The following is a 25795-nucleotide window of genomic DNA, read 5'->3' on the forward strand; positions in this document are numbered from 1 at the left end:
AAAAGAGCAACAAGAAAAACGGAAAAAGACAAAAACTGAGCTATTTACACTGCATGCAGCACGTATGCTGGGCAGCATCCAAAATATGTTACAACGGTCGCAGATTGCGTGTATTTACAACAGGTGTGAATGCAGCAAACACATAATCAAATTCTATTCTCACTGCAGCACAGAAGGAACAGAATCAGGTCCTGCTCGCTGTAAAACAGCTGTAAGAAAGCGAAGAAGGCGGAACAGGACCCTAAAATTATGTTCGAAGACAAAAAAAGAACAAAACCAAAAAGCTGAACAAGACAAAAGGATGTAACAAGAATGATGTAAAACACGTTAAAGGATGAAAAAGACAAGAAAGGACATAAAAGATTCTACAAGATGAAAAATGTAACAAGACAAAGATTTTACAAAACAAAAAAGTAAGAAATAACATAAAAATGTTACGAGAAAGTCAGACAAAAAAGTACAGAAGACAAAGGATGTTACAAGACAAAAAAGACGGACAACGTAAAAGATGCTACAAGATGACAAAGACGACAAAAAAACGATGTTACAAAATGAAAAAGATCGTGTAACTGGACAAAACAGAGGGAGACTGAGGGGAAAGGTGATATTCAGTTAACTTTGCACAGAAACAGTCAGTAGAAATGTCCTTCAGACAACTTTTTACTTCTATACCAAGTACATTTCAGAGCCTTTACTTTTTCACTTTTACTGCAATAAAGTTCAATCAGTACTTCTACTTTTACCAGTTTTTTTTAAAAACAAGTATCTGTACTTCTGCTGAAGTAAAGAATGTGAATGTGACTCAAATGTGATCATACAAGAGGCACAAACTGACCAGCTGGAAAATCTGATTTAACCAGAAAACCAAGAGAATTGGCACCATCTGAACCAAAGTTTTTATTTATTCAACCGCATAGAAAAATCCAAACACAGACAACAAAAGCCTCTGTTCTGTACAGCAGTGTTTCCCAAACTCTGAAGACGAAGAAGAAATAAAGTCGGTAAAAAGTAGCAAACGTAAGGCACTGAATCTCTACAGCTTTCTGAGTGGAACACGTGTGATCAAAGACAGAAAAACACAAAGGGAGGGGACATGAAACCAGCAGCAATTTAAAAAAAAAAAAAAAAAGAAAGTACACAGCTTTGAAAGAGTTCAAGTTCAGCTCTGTCTTCTGACTCTTTAAACCAGAGTCCTTTATATATATATATATATATGTATATGTGTGTGTACTATAGATTTACAGCAGCAGTTCAACTCTTAAAGCTGAAAAGCTCAAATTATGTGTTGTGATATAAGATTTAATCCTTTGTCCATTTAAAACTTGTTCGCTGCTCACTAAACTTAGTTGATGCTTGTTGCTTTTTTGTTGAAAGGTCTGAAGCTTCGTGGACATGCTAAGCTATGATGCTAAAGAGTCTGAACTTTGACTACCAAAGAAATAGTTCTTTTTTTGGCAAATGTTGTTGGATCAAAGAATTGATACCACTCATAGTTTGTAAATATGTAGCTATAACCAGAAGATTAGCTTAGCTTAGCACAAAGACTGGAATTTAGAGGCAGCAAGCCCAGCACACAACATACAACAAGACCACAAATTGTTGTTTTTACATCTCAGTTTTTGCTTGGTTTTGCTGAAAAGTAACAATCCACACATGAAAATTGAAAAACTAAACTAGCTATTTCCTCTCATTTAGTCTTTATGCTAAGCTAACCAGCTGCAGCTTCAAAATTAGCATACAGATGTGAGAGTGATCTGCCCATCTAGCACTCAACACGAAAGCCAAAATTTACCAAAAAATGTCACAACTTTTCCTTGCAGTGCGATGTCACATCCAATCAAAATTCAGAAAACGTCACATCAACATGGCGGCAAAATCTATGCAGCTCTACTCTGAACATGTTTCTTCCTCAAAACACACTTTCAGGTTGATTCTTTAAATCCATACATCAATGTGTGATTTAACTGCTGAGAAATGTAAAATCACATGTAAACCTGCACTCGCTAACATGTTATGCTAAAGAGCTAATAACGAGAAAATCTGATAGTGTTCCTGTTTCAGTAACGAGCTGAAGCATTTCGACACATCGAAATACATGGATGGAGTTTCATATTTTCCAACTAACAGCAAAATGCAGGTGAAGACACAGCAGCGGTGAAACGACTGATCGAACTGATTGGCTCGAACATCCATTTTCAATATGGAATCAATCTTATCCACCAATCAGATTTCCAGGTGGTGTGAAAAAAAATGATTGTACGAGAGAAAAAGGTGGGAAAAAGAAGCAGAAACCAAACAAGCCTGGGGGAGAACAGAAAACAAAAAACACCTTCCTGTGTCCTCTCCTCTCATTGGCTGAGAGCTAGTATCCTCCTCTCTCACGGCCCCTCCCCCTGTGGAAGGTGCTATACTGCCCAAACCCCACCCCTGGCTCGCCTCCATGTCTCCTCCTGGGTCCCCCCCTTCCTGGTTCATGGCCTCCGCGCCCTCTCCCCCCTCCTCCTCTGTTTCTCCTCTGCCCTCGGTAGTTCGAGGTTGGCGGTTTATATCCCATCTGCTCATCCCAGTCGTCTTCTGTGTTGCAGCCGACGGACAGAGGCGCTTCCATGGCAACGTTTGCCAGGAAACCCACCTGACTGGGCTCTGGTGCCCCCAGTGGGACGTACGTGTTGGTGGGGTAAAGTGGCTTTTGGTGGCCCCGGTAACCCCGAGAAGAGTGGTGGTTGCTGTCGCCAGGGACGGTCGTCTTGGAGATGATGTTGAATGTTGGGATGCTGCTGGTCTTCATGGTTGTCATGGAGACAGGGACATCCTTCATGGCAGGATTTGGAACGTGCTGAGAGGGACACAGACATAAGTTTACAGTTGTATTAAATCGAGTTAACATAACACTGCAACTACTACAGCTACTGCTAATATACTATTACAACTATTGCTGATATACTACTGCAAGTACTGGTAGTACTGTTAATATACCACTGCAACTACTATTACTACTGCTGATATACTACTGCTACTAATGTTAATATACAACTGCAACTACTGTTTATACATCACTGTAACTATGCAGTGGAGATGAATACATCAGTTCTGTGTGTGTGTGTGTGTGTGTGTGTGTGTGTGTGTGTGTGTGTGTGTGTGTGTGTGTGTGTGTGTGTGTGTGTGTGTGTGTGTGTTCCGTACTATGGGTTTGTTGTTGAGTGGTGGATCCAGCAGCAGCACCGTTCCACTCAGACTGTCTCCGTGCTCCTTCTTGTAGGCTGAAGGGAAAGAAAAACCTGCTGGTAAAAGCTGCATCGAGACATTTTGAACGTCGTCTCCCCCTGGTGGCAAAAAACAGTAACCACTTGGAATTTAAATACTTCACTGCCAAATATTCCTGTAGGCTATCTGGTAATTATTTAAAGCTTGATCTTTTTGTGCAAGTGTGAAAAATTTCATAATGTTTTATTTTAGACATGAATAATAAAAACAATACGTACAAAAACCAGATGCCACCATGGTTCTGTTGTTGTTAGCATTAGCCAAGTTAGCAGCAGCACCAGCAGGACCTGGGACTCTGCTGGGCCCTTGGCCACGCATCATGTCCCCGTTGGTGGGCTGACGCTGCTCCATCACCCCCTGGCTCACCTGGTGCTCTTCATGGGCAGGCAGAGATGGATACCCCAGTGAGGTGGGGGGGTACGGAGACACGCTCGGGGGGTACAGTTGGTGCCCCGGGCCTTGACCTGGGTGGTAGCCCTGAGACAACTGTGGGGGGACTGGAAATGCTGGGCTTGGAGTCGGATACCGCACTGGGAAACTGGGGTTTCTGGGTGGGGGTATCTGGGTGTCTTGCCAGGAGACCCTGTGGGGCGGAGGCTGGGTGATGGGGTACCCGGCCTGGTTGAAGGAGGGATCACTGGGATGGGGGGGTTCAGTGAGGGGAGCTTGGTGGTCGAACTGTGGCGGTAATGATGCTGAAGTCGGAGGGTACTGGGGGTGGGGGTACGCCTCCTGGTGCCGAGTGGGGGGGTTGAATGGAGGATAGGGGGGGGTAGGGGTAGGTGTTGGGGATGGAGAGCGGGAGGGGAGCTTGGGGTGTATGGTGTGGGCCTGCTGGAGGGGGAGGAGGTATAAGTAGGGAGGGAAATAGGGATTGGTGTAGGCCTGGAGGAAAGAGAAGGTAAATGTCAGTTCTTTTCTGCTTTTGGCACAAATGAAAATTTTATTTTAAGAATCCATTTATCAGTTTATGTTGTACATGAAACACGACAGTGATGCAGTGTGGCTTTATTTTAGATTTTCTCTTTTGATAAAAGAGCTAAATGTGTCTCTTACCTTGACACCCAAGTTGAAGAAAAACCTCAAGATGTTGACATCTGCGGAGGAAAGCACAAAACATCACAAAATGTTGGTCAAATAACACAGCTGGTGTCTCCAAGACTTGTTTGAGGTTCTTGAGGATTTTACAAGAACTTTTTAAGTAACTAATGCAATTAATTGACAAAAAACCAGGATAAACATTAGTTGCGGTTTGAAACTGCAGCTCACCTTGGGGCAGGTCGTCCCCTGACTTGTTGGAGGACATGAGCGGAGGCGGAACCACGTCGCCCTTCTCCCCCTGGGGGAACCCCGGATACAGGGGGTCCTGGTAGAGCTGGGACAGCTGCTGCAGAGGGACGGCTCCTGGGATTGGTGGGGGGTGATGAGAGGGGTGAGGAGGATGTGACTGCTGAGGCTGAGAGTTAGGCTGGGTGTGCAGGGGTGGAGGGGGCAGAGCCTCTGTTGGATTCTGGGTGTCGGAGGTCTGGGGTTGCAGGGAGGGGTGAGTCGGGGAGGTGGAGAGAGACAGGGCAGGATGCGGGAGCTGGGAGGGGTGAGGAGGCTGAGCTGGATGGACGTGGAGGTGAGGATGGGGCTGCACAGAGACAGGAAGTGAGGCCTGAGAGGTGTGAGGCACCTGGACCACCTCAGACTGAGACTGGGACTGGGGCTGGACATGGGGGACAGATGGATGGATTTGGGTCTGTGGCAGGGAGGTCACTTCAGTGTGAGACTGAGGCTGGTGCTGCAGGTGAAGAGGACAGGACTGAGAGACAGATGGCTGAGGGACAGAGGGTTGAGAGACAGCAGACTGAGGGACAGAGGACTGGGCCTCGGCCTGCAACTGAGGAATCACGATTTGGTTTGAAGGCAGAGAAGTCTGGGTCTGGTCCAGGTTTTGGGTCTGGGACACAGAGACGTGGCTCTGAGACACCTGAGAATGGATGTGGGACAGAGACGCCAGGCTGTGGAAGGTTTGAGGTGCAGTCAAGGTTCCTCCAATACCTGAAGCAAGAGAGAAGTGCCTTTATATAATTCTTTTCTGGACATTATTATTAAATAACTCCACAGAACAATCAGATGCATTAAAGGGAAATTAAATTATTAATTATTAAAGGTTGTATAAGAAACCTAAAAATATCAGTTTTAGTGTGCGCTATATTTATAACATTTTCACCAGTTTTCTTTGCTGTCACACAGCATTTTATGAACGAAAACCACTGTTACATAAACCAAATCTCACTCTCTACAAACCAACCAGACTCCATTGAAAAATTCAGTAATTTTTCCTTGCAGACGACAGGAGTTGCTGAGCTACCACTGCCTTCATCGGGTAGTTTGTTTGTGTTATTTTGAGACTTCAGTGAATCCGAGCTAACCTTTTAAAACACCGAAGTCACACAGTAACACAAACAATCTGATCGATCAAGCCAAAGACAGACCATCGACTTCTGTGATATGTAACATAAAAACACAGCTTTTGTAAATGGAGTTTGGTTGCTATGAAGGAAATGATATTTGGTTTACATCCTGTAACACTAAATCTTTGCATTGTGGTTATAAACAAATTCAGGAGGACAGATACAGTTTGTAAAACAGAGCGCCGGATTTTTACACACTGAGAATCAAAAGTAATGAAAACTGTCAGAAACAGTTGTGTGAAGTTGAGATTAAAATTTCTTACTTGGAGTTTGTGCTGAAACTGGTGGAGCCTCATGGGTGGGAGCAACATGATGCATCACAGAGGACGAGGAAGAGTTCTGGACTGAGGAGGAGGGTGGTGGACTGGGGGAGTGGTGGAGAGAGGCGAGAGGCGGGCTGGAGCGGGGGATGAAGCCCTGCGCAGCAGCCGGAGAGGGAGCGATGGGAGCGATGAAGGTGGGAGGAGGAAGTGAGGAAGACGGAGGAGGTGAGGCAGTCGAGGTAGAGGAGGGGGGAGGAGAGGATGAGGAGAGGGTGTGGGGTGTTGGAGGTGATGAAGCAGCAGGGAGAGCAGGGGGGAGGTGGGAAATGAGGGAGGCAGAGGATGGAACGGAGGGAGGCACGGCTACACCCGTCACAGGAGGCTTCGTGCTACTAACAGCAGCAGGAGGTGAAGAACTTGCTAAAGCATTAGATGGTGCGTTTGTTTTAGCAGTCAGGGCAGCAGAGGTGGAGGCGGAGACTGATGCTGCGGCTGTAGCAACAGTGGCATCCATGTTTACATCAGGTGAAGGAGCCTTGAGCGAGTTCATCCAGGCAGGACTGGAGTCAGAGTTTGCAGACGGAGCAGCAGGAGGAGAACTCGATGGATCTCTGGCTGCTAAAACATAAGACGGTGCGTTTGTTTTAGCAGGCGGGGCAGCACAGGTGGAGGTGGGGATGGATGCTGCAGCTTGAGCAGCAGCAGTTGTTACGTCAGGTGATGAAGCCTTGATCGAGCTCAGGCAGGCAGGACTGGAGTCAGAGTTTGCAGACGGAGCAGCAGGAGGTTTTGCAGCAGGAGGGGTGGGGTTAGAGGGTGTAGTAGTATCTGTAGATGGTGCAGCAGCAGCAGCAGAAGTGGCTCGAAGAGGCGGGGTGGTGGATTTGGGTCTTTCGCCAGAAGGAGACGGCGCTCTGATGTCTTCAACTGGACTCTTCTAGAAAAGCAACAAAGAAGAAATAGTAAAGTGTCATTAGTGTTGTTATGTATTCTACATAATTCTTGGCATTACATCTTTTATATTGTTTTGTGAATGTTGGTTATATTGTCCTGATGATCTAAAAGCAAACTGGGCCGACACACATTACACATCTGAAAACAATAAAATACAGGCTTGTTAAGTGTAAAGTACATCAGGTTTCAACATGCAACTAACCACTGGCTAAACTGTCACATTTGTTAGCGGTGAATAAAGAAACGATGAACAAACTAACCGTCTTGTTTCTCTGGGATTTTTTCTTCTCTCCTCCCTTCTTCCTCCCTCCATCGCCCTGCGGCCCAGGCTGAGTCTGAGGGTCGAAGAGCAAAACAAAAAACATGTTCATAAAAAGACCAACACATCCTGAAACACAGACAAAATCTTTGAATAAATTCAGGAGGACAGTCGCTTCTGATGGGAAATCGCAATTATATGAGACAAAGCCAACCAGACTCCTTCAGCAAAATCTGTAATTTTATCTCGCAGAACTCAGGAGCTGCTGGACAACCTTTACTTCAATGTTTTAGTGTGTTTTATTGTGCAACTTCAGTGAATCCAAACTGGCCTTTTAAAACCCCAGAATCTCACAATAACACACACAAACTAACAGATCTAGGCAGCGAAAGACCAGCAACTCCTGTGTTCTGTCAGCAGAGTCTGGTGGTTTTCTGGAGATTGAAATTTGCCACATATAAACTGTGATTTCCCTTCAGAAAAAACACAGTGCAGAACATTGTTTAGCTTCTTACATCAGTATTCCTGATGCTTCTCTAAAATGGGGGTGTGTCAACCACCATCTACTGTAGGTAAGTGCCTGATATGACTACACTTCAAAAAACAGGAACTATCCCTTTAATGCAGTCATCTCATGTAATAATGTCTGCAGGTGTGTCTGTAACCAGTGAGGACACATCATGGAGTAAACATCCTCCTCTTAACTCACCCCGAGGGCAGGGAAGCTGTGCTCATCTCTGAGCTGGATCTCCACCAGCGCCACGTTCCTCTCCTCCTCCTCTTTGGCCAAACGCTGCTCCTCCGTCAGACCGAACGCAGCCTCCACCGAGCTCACTGACTTCCTGTGAAAGAAATGTAATGAGGTTGTTTAAACATTAATATTTACTACAGAACTGTGTCTCAGTGTCAGGAAAGTCAAAATAAAAACACATGAAGGAGGTAAATGATGAACTGTGGTACCTGGTGGACGAACTGAAGCACTGACCTGTTGGCTTTCGCTCCTCCCTGCTCCTCTGTGTTCGCCTGCGGGGGCCAGGAGTGCTGCTTCTGCACACGCCCACTGGAGCCCGGAGCTGTCGCCTGGGAAACAGAGGAGGATGCTGGGAGGTGCTTCCCCCTGCCTCTGCCTCTACCCCTCTCCTCCCACTCTGAGAGGGAGACACACAAAGTTTCAGTCAGTTCTCTTCAACAACTTGTAAGAGTGTGTGTCAGAGAGAGAGTGTGTGTGTGTGTGTGTGTGTGTGTGTGTGTGTGTGTGTGTGAGAGAGAATGTACCACCTCCGTGTCCGTTGCTGATCCTCTTGTCTCTGTTGACCACAGTACTCCAGCTGTTCTCATCATTTGGAGGACGAAGGTTCCACAGAGGAACCTGCCTACACACACAGACACAAAGTTGATTATTCAAAAAAATTAACTGCCGACCATTTTGATAATTGAATTGGTCTGAGATGCTGGAGGTCTACAGCGACCTCTATGGTAAATGTCATATGTAGCACCTTTAATACTGATTATACTTAATTTTACCTCAATAAAGTTTTAAATGCAGGACAGTACTTTTACTCAAGTAAAGAATCTTAATACTACTGTGTGTGTGTGTGTGTGTGTGTGTGTGTGTGTGTGTGTGTGTGTGTGTGTGTGTGTGTGTGTGTGTGTGTGTGTGTGTGTGTGTGTGTGTGTGTGTGTGTGTGTGTGTTCCTACCTCCTGCCCAGTTCTTCAACGTAAACTGTCACAGGGCCGTTGTTGGGAGGAACCTCCTTGATATTTGCGTTGTAGTTCCGTCCATCAATACGAACCTACAGATGACGCACGGACGCACACACAAATAATGTGAAAACACACATTTGAGGAAACGGAGTTTAACTGAGGACACTGAACACATCACACACACACCTGACAGCGGTCTCCTGCAGTGAACTGCATCCCAGCAGCGATGCAATAATCCATCTTCTGTTGGGCTGAAAGATAAAATAAAAATTTTAAAATGTATAAATTCACTTGTTTTAAATGATTTCTGTGATTTATTATTTAACAGTGGTAATGTTTGCTTTAAACACACTGTTCATACTACTCACCAATGGACTGATTTATAGATACACACTGAACTTTATGTATATATACTGTATGAAGTTATCCAGTACTGCTATATTTCACCTTATATTCTGTATCACACATTATGTTAACATTTTAATTGTAATTACATTATATATTATGTTTCTATATGAACAGAGACAACACATCATTACTTAATCATATTAAATATCATTGTCGTATACAGTTTACATATATGACTAAACTTTGCTGCTGCCAACATGTTTGTATATAATGTCACTTATTTTATTTATCCTCTATATTTCCTTGTCTTTATATTTATATTTATATTTTGTTTCGGCAGAAGTCGTGTTAATAAAGTTTATTCAGTGTGTTTCCTCTGTCAGTGTGCGTCACCTCTCTTAGTCTTGTGCCAGACGTCGTACTCGATGTTTCTGAACAGAGTCGGGTTCAGTGAACGTCTCACCCGGTCAGATAACGACAGGTAACGGCCACGCCCACGGCCCTGAGGCAAACACACACACACACACACACACACACACACACACACACACACATTCAGTGATATCAAGCTCCTGAACTTACCTGCTGAACTGCCTTTGTGGTTGAACGTGATAATATTTGTTTGAGAGTGAGAGTGTGTATGTGTGTGTGTGTGTGTGTGTGTGTGTGTGTGTGTGTGTGTGTGTTACCCTGCTGTGTCTTGTAGTCGTCGTGCTCGTTCCATTTTCAACCCTGCACATAAAACACACACAATATTATATGTATAACAGATTGAATATGTGTGTTTTAAAAACATCTTAGTAAGTTTTGTAAAGCAAGAAAACACCTGATAAATAAAACATTTTAAAAAGAGAAAATAAATAACAAACTCAGAGGGGATTTTCATGTTTTGTTTTACAACTTAAAATACGTCAGTAAACACCGACTTCTGAACTTTGAAGCTGTTTCGTGTCTTAATAAAGGCAGTTGTTCACAAGTGGCTAAATCTAGGGTTTCAACAAATCGATCACTCTGTTGATCATTTTCTTGATTAATCAATTAGTTGTTTAGTCAATAAATTGTTAGAAAATAGTAAAAAGTTGATCAGTTTTTCCACAACCCAAAGATATTCAGTTTACTGTCAGAGAGAAGCAAAGAAACCAGAAAATATTCACTTTTAAGAAGCTGAAATCAGAGAATTTGGGTATCTTTTCTTAGAAAACGACTCAAAATAGTTGCCAATCAATTTCACAGCTGTTAATTGATTGATTAACTAATATTTGCAGCTCTAATTCAAATCTTTCAGCCTCCGTCCTGATTCAGATTCTGCTCACATCATCACACACGTAGGCAAAGAAATATTAAACCGAATTAGGATGTTTTAACAGTTTTCCTACCAGAGCGGCTCGCCTGAGTCCAGGTCGGACTCGTCGCTGCTGGCGCAGGCGTTCATGTTGTCGTCACTCAGGAGATCAGAGGCTCGCGGGATCCGCTGGCACGCACCCAGACAGCTGCGGTCGACTTTAAACACGCCGTCATACAGCAGCTCGAACAGGATGGCTGCAGGAGACACACACAGTCACTAATGAGCACAAAGGATGCTGGGACACACAAACGCTGAAGGAAATCACTCTGCACGACGAAGGCAAAACATTATAACCCGTACATTTAGTTATAACCTGCCATAACCTGACTTTCTCACCAGTTCTTTTAAATCAAAGTCTTTTTATCAAGGTTTCAGTGGTGTTGAGTATAAACAGCAGCTGGTTCTAGTGTCAACATATGACTGGTGGTGAATCGTGGGTAATGTAGTGAAGCTGCACTTCATAAATCAAGCATGTACATGCTTGATTTATGATTTATTAAGCATGTAAACGCTCCCCGTTTCCTGGAGTTTCTCATTAGAATATTGAAGTTGAATGTGTGATTTTTCTGAAGTTTTAAGCAGGCTGGTTCTCAGTAGAAACCTCTGGTGGGTTCTAGATAAAACCTGAGGGGAAAGAAGTAGAACGTGCCAGGGGAAGGGTTCTCGGTAGAATTAAATCAAATTAAAGTTAATATTTTTAAAACAAACTTGTTCAAGTGGATCAGAAAGCTGAGTGATTGTTGGTACTGATGCTGCAGTTTCTCTGAGTATTCAGTGAAGATTATCCAAAGACAGAGTGACTGTATTCTGAAGGTTTAGGTTCTGTGTGGGTTCTATGATGATAATAATAATCAGCCTAAAAATATATATATATATATATATATATATATATATATATATATAAAATAAGAGCATTACAAACTGTTTTACAGTCTGCTGTCCAGCCTGACACATTAAACTCTTTTTTTCTTCATGTCTCTGTTGTAGTTCCTGCTCTCTGCCTTTGTGGGGCAGCATTGTACATGTAATTTTATACTGAAATATCCCGACACTCACCATAAAGTGGTCCTGGTTGTTATTAAGTTTTAACAGTATGAAGACTATGACAAAACTTGTAAGTTCTTCATGTCACTACATCATCAAACCCTGCAGAGATTCACTGATAGAAAAAAGTCACCTGGCAGCATCATTTTAAAACCTAAAACAGGTCAAAACTCATCATGAGGCTCATCTCTGTGGGAGGATTCACATCCTGTTACTTTTTGGAGATGTGAAACATGTTTTTATTCATGGTGTAGAGTGAGAGTTGTGTTCATTCTGACGTGACACAGATGGGATTGTGTCCAGAGTCTCAGTTTAACAAACATCTGTACGGATGAACTGAAGCACAAACACTCACACTGGCAGACAGCAGCGTTCTTGATGTGGTTGACGGGATAAATGCTGTCGTAGTGATTCCCGTTCAGAAAACACAACTGCACCTGAGACACAAAAAACACACTAAAGTTAGTAGACTTTAAAGTTCAGAGTGACAGAGTTTCTTTTAAGGTAGCAAGCAAACAACATATCGTCTTGTTACCTGTAAGCTACCAATCAAACAATGTAACAACTTGTATCTTTTTAGCTAGCTAGCAAATGATGTAATGTTTTGTCAACTTTTCTAGCTATCGAGAAAACAATGTAATGCTTTGTCAACTTTTTAGCTAGCGAGCAAACAATGCTATGTTTTGTCAACGTGATTTGTTAGATAGCTAGCAAACAATGTGCCGTTTGGTTAACTTTTAAGCTAGTGAGCCAGCAGCATGACATCTTGTTACCATAACATTTCATTAAGTTTTTAGCAGCCTGGTAAACACTTTGTTAAGGACTACAGAGCAGCTGAAGGTTTCCACACCTCTTTTATACTTGCTAGGTCACAACAGAACACAAATTTATTTTTTATTTATTTTAATTTCCATTTTTGATTAATTATCTCACTTTACATCAGTAAACTTGGATCTTCTAAATGTAATTTATTTTTTATTTGTGTGACAGCACTCTGATTAAGATTTTGAGTAGAACTACGTTTTGTTGGTGCGATCCAGTCTTAACATAAAGGTAATTTAATGACTCCAATATTTAAATTTTAAACACTTGCACCAAAACTCCTGACATCTGTAGTATCTTTTAAAAAGTCTGGGATCCACTCTGACTGGAAAAATAAAATTAGTCTCCGCTGCCTAACAAGAAAGTGAATTTATTGATCCAGTGGTGGGAACAGGGTGAAAGAAAAGGTTTGAGTAGAACTTGCGCTGCTCAGTCTCACCTTGTCCTTGAAGCCGTTGTCTGTGATGTTGACGGCTGGTTTGCCGGGGTCCTGGTAGATCAGAAAGTCCCTCCTACAGAGACACAAAGAGGCAAAATATACAGTGAGAAAAAAAAGGGGTAACATGTGGGAAAAGTTTGATGACGTAACCTCGATGACTCATGGACATCTGAACCCAGTTGAAGAAAAAAGGAGGAAGATTCTTCTTCAAACTGTAACTGCCGGCGCTCAACAGTGTTTTATATTAACTCTCTTATTCCTTTAAACCTTTTATCCTGTTCAGCTGCTTCATGTTTGTTTTCTCCTGCTTCTAATTTTACACGTTGTGTGTTTTTATTGTTGTTTTAATGGCTGACTTCACATCTATCTGAGGGACAACAGCTGAAAATTAGTCTCTGGCACATTTACAGTGACAGCTTTTCCCCCGAAAATAAAATCACCGTCCCAAGAACATGTTAAATATGATCGTTCTGAAGAAGGAAATCATCATTTTCTTACTTGTAGATGACAGCCAGCGCGTTGATCTCCACCTCTCCTACCCATTGCTGAAAAACAGAGATAAAAGTAAATATCACAAACAATTTGCAATAACTTACAACAGAAAATGGACAAAAACAAAAGGGGGTGAACCGTTAATTCTGTTGTACCTGCGGGTCCTGAAGCTTGTACAGATACTCCTCAAAGTCACCTTCAATGAACTGCAACACAGAACAGAAAGAGACGAGGGACAAAGTTACCGTTTTGAGTCACAAGTTGGCTTTGAGGTTCACGCCTTAAAGCAGGGATGTAAACACACGTATGTTGAAAAAACCTACCCAAAGTGGTACAGTACATCATAACCATGTGACGAGAGCCTGTGCTGTTCGCTTACATGGACGAGTATTTAATAGACTTTGATCAAGAGACAGACAGATGTTAGGCACTAAATTAAGATAACAATTTTAGTTCTACTTAATTCTCGGCCTTATTTTAGTGTTTACTCACAAACTTCTTTAATCTGCTCATCTTGCTTCTCCCTTCTGTTCTTTTCTCAACACACACACCTCTCACTGGGCACGCACACACACACACACACACACACACACACACACACACACACACACACACACACACACACACACACACACACACACCGCCTTCTTATTTCTCTCCATGTACAGTTTGCGTCTGATCAGTTAATTTTCTTCATCAGCAGGATGTTTTTTAAAGTCGCCCGAAAAACTCGACTTGTATTTTGGATTTTTCCAGCCGCGAAACTGTTCTGGAGGAGGTTTGCTGTATGTTACTGAACGACACCACATCAGTGCCTTTATGTTTTGTTACAAAACATCTGCATCAGAGCAGGTCTTTTTGTGGGATTTGTTGGTGATGGCAGGCTGATCAACCGATGATAAAACAAATAATGTGCAGCTGAATAATATTTATATCTGGCTGTAATTCGGTGATCTGTTTTATGATAACAGGGACAGCATGGACACCAGGATGCCACATCTGGATCATTTTACACACAGCTTCAGTGAAGTCTGACTGCAGAAAATATTACAACAATCTGAACATGAAGGGCAGCTTTTTGTGTGCGAGTAGAAGAAGGACATTTAACATAAAGGGGGAAATTAACTGAATTGAAGAAGAGGCAGAGACACATTTCCACACTTTCAGGAAGTCAAAAAAGACCAGAATGCAATGCAGCTACAAGAAGGTAGAAGTAACACACCTCGTGTTAAAAACTAGTTTGCCCGGCAACCACATTAATCCACCTGAACACCCTGATCAGACTGATTACAGCCAGGTCACAGCCCTGCCCAGCCTGCCCTGGTGCACAACGGCATGCTGGGAGATGCAGTTCTACAGCAACCCTGCTACAATAAGGCACAGTGAGTCTGCATCATAAAAAAACTTTTGGTTTCAGTTCAGTTCGAGCTCAGTTATGAAAACAGAGAAGCAAAACCTGCTGTCTCACCCCACAGCTTCACAGTCATTCATGAGCTTTACATTTCTCTCTCTGAGGTTTCATCTTGCACAATATTCTCCAAAAGTATCTGATGTCCAAATGAAGATGTGTGTGCTTTTGTTATTTGGCAAAATATAATATTCCACTTCAGATTGAACTAATACAACTATTTTGATCATTTCATTTGAGAAAAACAGTAAATTTCTCTGATTTCAGCTTCTTAAAAGTCAATATTTTCTCTTTTTCTTTACTTCTTTATGACAGTAAACTGAGTATCTTTGAGACAAAACGAGACATTTGAGAATGTCATCCTGGCCTTTGGGAAACACTGACAGACATTTTATAGACCAAACAACCAATCGATTAATCGAAAAAATAATCAATAGACTATGTGGCAATTGCAATAATCATTATTTGCAGCCCTAATATTGATGCATGTTATTGAAAACATAAACACGTTAAATACTTTAAAAGAGAAATAAATGCATGTAGGCTGCGTTAACAGGACAACTTATTGTTTTTATTTCCTTTAATCAGGAAAATAGACACTTAGCTTGCTTCATAAACACAAAATAAGAGCATGTAGGCAGAATAAACAGGCTCTAATCTTTTTCTCCTCTTATCAGTAAAAAGTGTACTGCAGATATAAATCTTAGATTTACAAAATGTCGTCCAAAGTCTTTTATTTATTTGATGCAATAAAACTTCTTGTGACCCACCTGTGGATCCTGACCCAGTCTCTGGGAGTGACTGCACAAAAAACATGTCTGAGACGCTTGCTCTCTAGACAGAGCTTTAAACAGATGACTCAGCATATCAAGTGTTTGACTTAAAACTTAAAAGTCTCTTGTAACAAAGAAAAACTTCAGGAACATTTAGTCAAAGCGATGAACTTCAATGAGGCGGTGGTTATGGCGATGCAGTGTGTAACTTTTGCGTTGTTGAGATTTGTGTGGTCTGACGGCTGAGACTGTGTGATGTGGTTTTGTTGTGTTTTTTTTTGCAGGGACCAAAATACCAAGTGAAGATGTTTTTTTTTTAAGTCTGTAGAATCTCATTCATTTAAAAGTTTTTGATACACATTTCGTCTTTAACAAATATTACACCACCTGTGATTTGAAAACTGCAGAAAGCCATGTTGTGAGTTTGATAAAATTAGCCCTAAATGAAATGCATTTATTGAAATAGGAACTTACCCAAATAGAATAATTATTTTCTGTGCAGGTAGAAGAGAAATAACTGGCTGGTCATTTCTGCTCTCAGTCTCATATTCATACTGCTGAACTCGGGACTCGCAAATATATTTACACGTAACTTTATCATGAGATAACTTCTTCTACCTACAGAAGCAGTTTATTTTCCACATCATCAGCCCGCAAGAATCTATGAAAGATGTCAGTCCCTGCAGGAGGCTGCAACCAACCAATCACCATGAATTCTGCACGGCGTTGCACTTTTGTCCAAAACTTTTCCGCAAATTTGACATCATACATGTCAGTCTCAATGAACCCAGCCAGTTTTCTTGTTCACCAATTTCTTGCATTTATATTTTTCGTCACAGGTACTGAAAAGAACAATTTGTCAAAGCTATATAAAATAGAAAATCAGAACTTTCTTTAGCAATTCTCACTTGCTCCCACAATTTCATTGCTAAAAAAGCCTAAAAACATTGCAACATGCATCGCAATTTTTTTTAGAAAAGCTGCCGTGAAATCAGGCCCAATCCCAAAAACAGCCTGCAAAATCCTGGGGGAAATAATGAGTGTTTAAACTCAGCAAAACTTCTCTAAGTAGGCTAACTGTGTATTAGACACACAGAATTGTTGGCAAGACGATGTTATTCATGCTAAAATGACTTCTTCCGCCAGCAACTCAGTTTCTACGTTTCTGCTTGCTGTTTTTTACACAAACACCTTCATACACTGTATACCCCAATGAGATGTTAGTAAGGTATGATAAAATAGATACCGTCCAAGACTACTCGTCAAGTTTGAACCTGAAAAAGTTCCACACACAAGAATGTGTTCCTTTTTTCAGCATGAGCACCTAATCACTCTCACCCTTTCTCATTTTCTTACTTTGGTTCCGACTTCTCTGAGTGAGCTGGCTAATCTATTTCTGACTGCCTCCTTCCTGCTTGTATGACATGTGTCGTATCAGGTTACTATAGTAACCGGGCCTGACAGCACAGCGCTGTGAATGAGGGAGAGTTATGAGAGAGCACTGGTTGAGCTGTATAAGTGAATACTGAACTAACAGCATGTTTTGCTTTGCATTGTGGGTGACTGATACAGCAACTGGGATTGTTCCAAAGCAAATAGGTCAACACGTGAACGCAGCGTGACGTGAATACAAGAGAAATGTGTGAATCCTCATCATTTATCACACAGATGTATGATCATAAGTTCTTTGTAAGTAATGGTGCAGTCCTAATTGGACTGTTTGGTGTCAAGTTAACGAAATGTTCTGTTATTTGCCCTTATTCAGAAAAAAACAACATCTCTATTAAACTGCTTACATGGCTGATGAAAATTAATATTCCTGTTTACATGCAGCCATGTACACGTCCGATTCTGGAAACGTGGAACATCTGGCTTCATTGCATCAAAATAATATTTTTTTTATTCAAAGTTTTACACTGGTGGTGGACTTGTTTCTGCAGGTTTAAACAAGTTAAATTAAACAAGTTAAATTAAAGATTTATTAAGACATTTTTGACCCAGGAGTAAATGCCAGATGCAGCCTTTCTCACTGAAGAAAAAAGCCAGATAATAGAGGGTGCTGGTGGGTTTTTTGCCCAGTTTAAAAGGGGTTTAATTCTGTTGGGATTCTATAATATTTTCCCCTTTATTTCCTCCTGTTAGAGCAATTTACTAAAACCTGCAGTGCCTAAATGCTGCCTAAATGCAACTCCCCCTGCAAACTTTTGGGGAGTTGGTTTGTTTACACGGACAGAGCTGACTGTAAAGAGGCAAGAGGCTGAGTGTCACAAACTGTGGTAAAAACCACAACTGAGACACTTATTCTGAATGTGCTGTGGACATACCTGTCATAAGAATGCTCCTAAAATGTGAATATTAGCACATTTCACTTTTTCTCATAAATCACATTAACTCTGCAGATGCAAGTGCAGCCAGACACTTCAATTCACTACAGTTCATACAGTGAAGCAGAAGATTTGGTAAAAATGAAAGTGCAACTGAAATTATATGGACATAATTCAGGTCCAAGGTAAGGTTAGGTTAAAAGTCAGCAAACAAGTACAAAATGATAGTCAGCATATTAAGTTGGATGGCAGATGTTACAAGGAGTAGTAATACTTGAAAAAAGGTTTTGTGTTATTTTGTATTTGTTTGCTTGTTATCTGTTCTTAAAATCTCTCTGTACTGCGTGAAACACACTAATATAGTTAAGAGTACAGTAAAACTGCCATACCAGTGCTTTATCCTTTCAAAACTATTTATAATGAAACTGTGTTCTATAGCGTCAAGTTAAACACTGTGACACATATTTGACACACATTTTTAATATCTCCTCTTGCTTCTATTTTTATATTTTATCTGTTGCCTCTTTATGTTTTTGTTATTCACTTTGCTGCTGTTACACTGTAAAAGTCCCTGCTGTGGCACTAATAAAATAATATCCTATTTTAATTGTTTAATCCTAATCAAATTCATGCTACTGTCATATTCTGAAAAACAGGGGAAAATTAGTGTTGCTTGTAAACATAGTGCACATACCGCCTCGTAGACCTCTCTGTTCTTCTTCAGGAACTCCACACATTTGGCTCGAACTTCAGTATGAAGGCTTTGGCAATGCAGCACCTGGGCGGGGTCAAAGGTCACAGCAACAAACGCACAATAAAAGTTAGTATCGCACTGCTAGTATAGACATAATATATAAAAACTATGTCATTTCCATAACGTGTTCAACCTGTTTTAAAACTTGTACTCTGTGTCTGAATCCATAACACTTCATCTACGTTACATTCAAAACTCCATTTAGAAAAGTTATAAATGTATTTGTTTGGCAGCGTAAAGTTTATAAATGTTCACCTTTAGTGTCTAAACTCCTCTGAAAGCATAGTCACTGAAGCTAACTTAAATCCGGCTAACATTAACATTAGTTAGATACTTGCTAGCCTGCTTCAGCACAACAAACAGACCAAGCCCAGTCTGTCACCTGTGCTCAGTGACAGTTAGAAACTTAGCTTTTTCTTCAGTTGTATCACTTTACCTGCTCTGCGACGGCCCGAAACAAACACGACCCGTCTTTGGCGATCTTTTTCCGATGCAGACCAAGTGATTTGAGGTAGTCATCCATTAATTTCTCAGCACTCCGCTCCTCATTACTCTGCATGCTTCCGCCGCCGTCCATGCTAGCGGGGGCTAGCCGCTAAAGCTAGCTGCTGAACTGACGCTACCTGCGTGTTTCACCGTCTTGACGTTTAACGGTTAAATCTTTTAGCCTCCAACGGCTACAAGTTGTCAATATCACCTCTTAAGAGTGTTAAATATCTACATCTATGGTCTAACGAGTGTCAAAGCCAACAATGGCCGTGTCTAGTTTCGTTTTCCCGTAAGCTCTGCTCATCCCAGAGAGCGTATTCTTGACTGTCAGAAAGTGAAAGTATTACAGTCAACTTTAGCTAGCTCACAGTTAGCACGCAGGCTAACAGCTAGCAACACGCCCCCTTCTTCTTCTGCGGTGTCAAGCTAGACACGGTGACACAGCATTTCCTGTTTATCTAGCAAAATAAAGGTCTAAATAAAATAAAACGTTTCTTCCTTTCTTAAACGATATAAGTGCAAGTCAAATAGTAACATTAAAAACTTTAAGAAACAGAAAGAGGAAACAGAGTGCCAGGGAACGGTCAGTAAAGGGAAATCACAGGATGTCATAAAAAATAATAAACATGTAAAAGAATAAGAAAACAAATGAAAAACAAGGAAGGAGAAACAAACAAAAAGAACAAGTAAGTAAATATATGTGTAAATATAAATAGAGAAAAAAGAAAGAATGAATAAATGTGGAAATATACAGTCAAAAATAACAAACTATAAAACAATAATCATAACAATGTGTATTTATTTTGTATTTATTTGTTTATTATTGTATATTTGTATATTTCAAGAAAATATTTATTTCATCTGTGCATACAAGCTACTGTTTTCCCTCTCTTTTGCTGTTCCATATTGCTTTTGTTTTTATGTTGCCACATTTTTAATGTACTTATTTAATATTATTTATTTATATATAATTTATATATTATATTTATATATAATAATTTATATATTTTGTACTTACTTATTCATTGTTTTATTAATTACTATATTTCCCCCTTTTTTTTTCAGATTTGTTATTTTTATGACACTCCAAAGGGTGGCGGGTTGTTTTATTGTAAGAAATATTCAGGGAATCCATAGGTAGCTTTGACATCTAGTATAAATGAAAAAATATATAGCAGAAATAAAATAAACATTTAATCATGAGGTCATTTCAAAGCAGTAAAACATATTTCTGATAAAACATAAATTTGGTCACCCACCACGAGAAAAAATAACTAGTCAGACCTTTCAATACGAAACAAATTTCCATCGAGAAAATAAAATATATCTTCTGTGATTTCTTTTTTTTTTTTTTTTTTTAAATAAAACCCTCTCTGTCAGTCATGCACGACCCCCGGATGTCCTTTCAAAATAAAAGCCTTGCCTACTTGTAATAGCGTTCACAGACAAACAATAATTAGATAAAGGACGCATTTTAACAGGAACACATAATGAGTGAAACCACCGCCACCCTGTGTGTGTTTCACACGTTAGGCTTTGTTTGTTTTGTGGGACAGGTGGACTGTCACACGCGGGGAAAATCCCGCGTCACCCTGAGCTCCACTCCCTCCACGTGCAGGATGAGAGGAAACAAACACTGCAGGACTCCGCAGGACTCCGCCCACCGCGGTCAGCATCATGCTGCACACAATGAGGGGAGCGGAAATAGACTTTAATGAAAAAAAAAAAAAAAGGTGCAGAAGAACAGAAATGGTATAGTTACTGAATAAAATGTTAATATATCCAGGCTGCCAGTTATTCCCCTAAAGTGAAATGGAAAGACTTTAGGAAAAGTTCAGAATAAGATCTTGTCTTTATCCAGCCTGTGTAGAAATAGTGAGTTCAAAATAAAAATCTCTCACAAGACAAAGAAAAGACAATTGAGAGAAACATTTTCCTCTAGGATATCGTATTGTATTGCATAATTTATTAATATAAACTCACAGGGGACATTTTTCTGCCCTGAGTACTTTTAATTTTAATGTTTTCAAGTACAGATTCCTGATGATGCTTACTTTGATGTACTTTTAGGTTTACAGCGCCTGCAGTATTTTTACACTGTGACATTAGTACTTTTACTCAAGTAAAGGATCTGAGTACTTCCTCCAACACTTGGCCCATTCAGATATCCATCCATGACTTCAGCTTCTTTCTCTTCCATCAGTGCTTCTGTGGCGCCTCCATCCTTTCTTTTCTCCATCCTTCTGTGGTTCAGTTAAACTCTTCTTCCTCTCCTCATCCCTCTCTTTCTCCATCTCTTCCTGTCACACTATTGATTTTTAGTCCTGCAGAGTGCAAAGAGGCACACAGACGCTGGGTGTTGGCTAACACTGCGTGCACGTGTGACCACTGATGTGGGTTCAGCTCATCCTCTATTCTTCATCCTACTTCTTTTATTCAGTCATAATAAGTGTCTTATTGCAAATTAGCATGCTGAATACGAACACGCTAAAACTTCACCAGCAGGGGTCGCCAGCTCTCTAACTGTCTGACATTCTCATCAGCCTCAGCTGTACATTTAGTGCTATCAAATGCTAGCATGCTAACATGCTAAACTAAGATGGTGGACATAGTAAACATTGTATCTGGTTGACATTAACATTGTGAGCATGTTAGCATGTGCATGTTAGCATTTAGCCCTAGCAGTGCAGTGCTGAAACCAGCTGCTAGCATGGCCGCGAGCTAAAAGTTAAATAATATGTTGTTTGATTTAATGTACATCATTTTAAGCGATAAAAGCAACTGAAATGCATTTATAACACTGGTATTATTGTAATTTCCATTACAATATGACTTTACCACCACAATAAAAAAAATGATTTTGTCATATTTAAAAAGAGTTAGCATCAAATACACATTAAATATAATGGGTTTTTTTTCTTAGTATTTGTATGTTCAAAGGAAATATGAGCTGATTGGAAACGTGACAAATTAAAAAAAGAAGAAATGTGTTTTCTTTTTCCTGTTTCTGGTGATTTTTCTGCTGATGTCAGATGCTTTACGTTTGTTTTTGTCTTCATAAACGTACAGAACATTTAACACTGACATGATATCCATAATAATCGCAGCTGACTGTCCCTTTAACTGACATACTGTCTGGAAAATGTCAAAACAGACGAGCAGATCTAATGGAATCTTCCTCGATCAGGCCTTGACCTTTGACCTTTTGACCAAGAGAAGAAAGTGATTGTCTCCCCTCCATCAACTCCTCCTCCTGTCTTACTTTTCTATCCTTTTGACCTCATCTTCACCTGTTCTTTGTCTCCTTTTTACCTCCTCCTCCTTTTGGTGTCTTTCTCGCTCTTCTTCTTCACCTCCGCCTCCTCCTTCACATCTCTATCTTCCTCCCCCTCCTCCTCCTCCTCCTCCTCTTGGCGTCTTTCTCACTCTTCTTCTTCACCTCCGCCTCCTCCTTCACATCTCTATCTTCCTCCACTCTCCTCCTCCTCCTCCTCCTCCTCCTCCTCCTCTCCTCTCCTATAATGCCATTTACCAAAAATCTAATAATGACCTTTGTGCGCCTGTGTTTCTTTGCCCTCCCCGCTGCCTGACGATTCGCCGAGCCCCGAGCTGCTCCCAGCCAATGGACAGGCCTCCTTCTTGCCGCCATGGAGACCTACAACATGCCAGGTAACCGTGGCAACCGCTGAGGAGGGGACAGGACCCATGGCGATTGACACTTATCCTCCCACTCGTTTGGTGAGTGTGGTGTGTGACCTTCATCCCTGATTTCTCTCTGAAACGCCTCTTAAAGTCTCAGTTCTTCTCTCGTTTCTCATCCAAATCTGACCGATCAACATTACAGAACCGTAGTATTTAATAATACGCTTATAAATAAGGGTTCCACAAGGGTTCCTGAAGGGCAGAGGTCCTACCCAGAACTAGCTGCTTCTGTAGAACCCGTTTATAAAGAAAGAGGTGGTTGTAAGACTAAGGGTTCTGTTAAGAAAAGCCTTAGGATATCAAAATATTCTCAGTAGAACCCCTTGAGTCTGTCTGTGCTGAAACCTTTGCGATATTAAAAGGTTCTCAGTAGAACCTTTGGTTGGTTCTGAATAAAACCCATGGTATATAAAAATGTTCTTGGTACAACCCTCTAAGTGTCTTCAATATGAAACCTTTATAATATAAGAATGTTCCTTGTAGAGTACCCTTTGGTTGGTTCTAGATATAATCCTTAGAATACAAAAAGGTTCTTGGTAGTGTTTAGGATAAAACCCTTAGAATATGAAAAGGTTCTCAGTAGAACCCCCTTGGTTAGTCATGATTAAAACCTTGGGATAAACAAGTTCTTGGTAGAACCCCCTTGGTTTGTTGTGGATAAGATCCTTGTAATATTAAAAGGTTCTTGGTAGAATTCCCTGGGTGGGTTCTTGTTAGTATCCTTAGAAGGTAATAGGGTTCTATAGTGAATCCCCAGTGAGGGTTCTGGGTGGAACCACTGCACCATAGAAGGGTTCTCTGCAGAACCTCTCACAGGGGATTTTGGGTGAAACAGATGGTTCTAGGTATAAACCTTTACGTTAGATTCCAGGCAGAACTCTCAGTGGAATCTTTACATAGGGCTCTACCAGAAACCAAAAAGGGTTCTTCTGTGAGGACAAAACAAAGAACCTTTATGGTTCTAGCTGGTGTATGTATTTTTCAGAGCGTAGTAGTACCAGTGAGCGGTTCTACTACTCACAGTGAGTAAGATCTGTGCAGCAGTAAACACGTTAGGTTCCTTTAACGCCCACTCTTCACTGTAACATGATCTCGCCGCTCTCCGGAACGTGAGAACACTCGAGTAAAGACGAGGTGTGAGTAGACGTGAGTCAGATGAAATTAAACTTTATTGATCATCGCAGCAGCAAACAGTAACAGGATACAGCAGAGAAAAATAAAATAAAATCAAGCAAATCATGTAAGAAGAGTGAGATGATGAGGAGCCTCAGAGGGTGGATGTACTTCATGCTTCTTCTCTGAGTGTTTTTGTGGTTAAAATAAAGTTTTAAAATGAAACAGAACTCAGCTCTCAGGCTCTGCAGAGTCTAGCACCATTGATCGGAGATACATCTCACGTTAAAGCGACACGTTAAGTGCAGGGTTTTGTAGTAAAGCTGCTCTGTGTGGTTTGTGGGAGTTTTAACGCCGTTGAGATCTGTTCCCGTCATTACCTGATTACCTCCACTGCACGTCTTCAGCTAGCCTACAGTGTGCAACATTATTAATCATTAAATAAGTTAGATTAAACTTAATAAATCTTTAATAACAGGCCACAATATTAAACTTTTATTTGTTATAATGTGCAAATTGTTTTCTGGTTTTACAAAACTATTTGGATTCTACAAACCACTATCCCCTTCTCAAACAAGCTAATGCTAAGAAGTTGATTAGCTAGCTTCCTTGCTAGCTAACTTAAATTATAGCCTTTTCTCATCCCTGATGCATAAAATAAGCAACTTGGTCAGACACCTTTCGTATTTTGGCTTTGGTGTTTATTTTCAGTTACAGAGTGCTGCTAAAATGAGGAGATGAATTAGCATATTAGCACCTCTGGTTCCCTCATCTAGATGCCTGTAAAACGTTCTGTGGTTAAAACAAGCGTAAAAGATTTTCATGCTTTGTTCTACAACATTAAATAGATCATTAAAGGCTCGACTTTTACATGTCTTAAATAGGCAGCTGCTAACAAGTTGCTAAATGAGACTACAGAACTTGTTGAGGATATTAAACGTCGTCACGCCAAACATGAGTCACTTAAGGCCCTTTTCCATCGTGTTAGCTCGGGTTCTTGAACCAGTTCTGCTCAAGATTCATGGAACCTTGGTGCTCTCTTGTGAACCAGCCTGCATTTCAGCCATTGTACTCAAATATTTCATCAACAGAGGGCGCCACACAAAGCTCGACGACCTGTAGAATATGACACGCCCACTTCGACTCCCAAAGAAAACCCTGCCCTCTGTATTTGAGGTAGTTTGTCCCCTCAGAGTTGCCGTTTTTGACTTGTGGGAGAATACAGGCGAAGCTGTTGTTGCACCAGCGTTACGTCTGTTTCCTGTGTATTATTGTCTTATCAAACTTGTCGAGGCAAACAAGACACTCGGTTACAGCGCTGTTTCTTTTCTGTGGCCGCAGTTCAGGGCGATCTCACTGAGACACACCACTAGAACTGCATCATCAGCAAAAGAACATTGTTTTGTGGTACGGCGCGCCTGGCATGCGATCCTCTTTTGAACTGCGCAACACAGTTTTTAAATGTGCATAAAAGTTAAAATATTCTCAGCTTTTCAGCACAATGTAAGGAGTCACACGGTGTGTCAGTTTAATCAGAGCAGACCTTGCTGAGTTGTGAACGCAGCCCCACTCCACAGGCGCTCCAGCTGTTTTGTCTTTGCCACGGCGTTTTTGAAGCGCCCGTATCTGTAGCCGTACATCTCTGCGTGATCATCTGTTTAAGTAATTTATGGTTACCGCGATGTGTCCAGTGTTCCGGTCAAAATATGAAGCTCCACGGAGGCCTCTGCAAACGACAGTCGGTTCCAAGTCTATGATTGGCTGGTGGTTGCTGTGGTTACTTAGGAAGTATTTGCACAAACTGACAGCTGATGACCTGCACACATGGATTGACG

The 25795-nt window shown here is 41.1% G+C and overlaps 1 protein-coding gene across 1 annotated transcript; it reads right to left on the reverse strand.

The window, feature by feature from the left end:
- Positions 1 to 1612: 1612 nt before the first annotated feature.
- On the reverse strand, positions 1613 to 19482 carry otud4 (OTU deubiquitinase 4). The gene is made up of 21 exons (XM_084712941.1): positions 19093 to 19482; positions 18597 to 18680; positions 13553 to 13603; positions 13404 to 13450; positions 12906 to 12978; positions 12000 to 12081; positions 10632 to 10794; positions 9945 to 9987; positions 9649 to 9757; positions 9094 to 9158; positions 8902 to 8996; positions 8481 to 8575; positions 8188 to 8350; positions 7912 to 8044; positions 7204 to 7278; positions 5990 to 6926; positions 4534 to 5310; positions 4321 to 4361; positions 3483 to 4149; positions 3184 to 3260; positions 1613 to 2836 (listed from the first exon to the last, which is right to left on the reverse strand). The coding sequence occupies exons 1-21, from the start codon at positions 19231 to 19233 to the stop codon at positions 2363 to 2365; spliced, it is 4392 nt and encodes a 1463-aa protein (XP_084569067.1). The 5' UTR covers positions 19234 to 19482; the 3' UTR covers positions 1613 to 2362.
- Positions 19483 to 25795: the final 6313 nt, after the last annotated feature.

The sequence above is a fragment of the Lutjanus erythropterus genome, chromosome 23 (genome assembly GCF_056507025.1).
Source record: "Lutjanus erythropterus isolate fLutEry1 chromosome 23, fLutEry1.hap2, whole genome shotgun sequence".
NCBI lineage: Eukaryota > Metazoa > Chordata > Actinopteri > Lutjaniformes > Lutjanidae > Lutjanus > Lutjanus erythropterus.

Coding starts and splice junctions, on each gene's coding strand:
- otud4 (XM_084712941.1), bottom strand. CDS start 19,233: ATGGACGGCGGCGGAAGCATGCAGAGTAATGAGGAGCGGAGTGCTGAG. Junction 8,997..9,093: donor CTGCAGGAGACCGCTGTCAG/GTGTGTGTGTGA, acceptor CGTCATCTGTAG/GTTCGTATTGATGGACGGAA. Junction 8,351..8,480: donor GATCAGCAACGGACACGGAG/GTGGTACATTCT, acceptor TCTCCCTCTCAG/AGTGGGAGGAGAGGGGTAGA.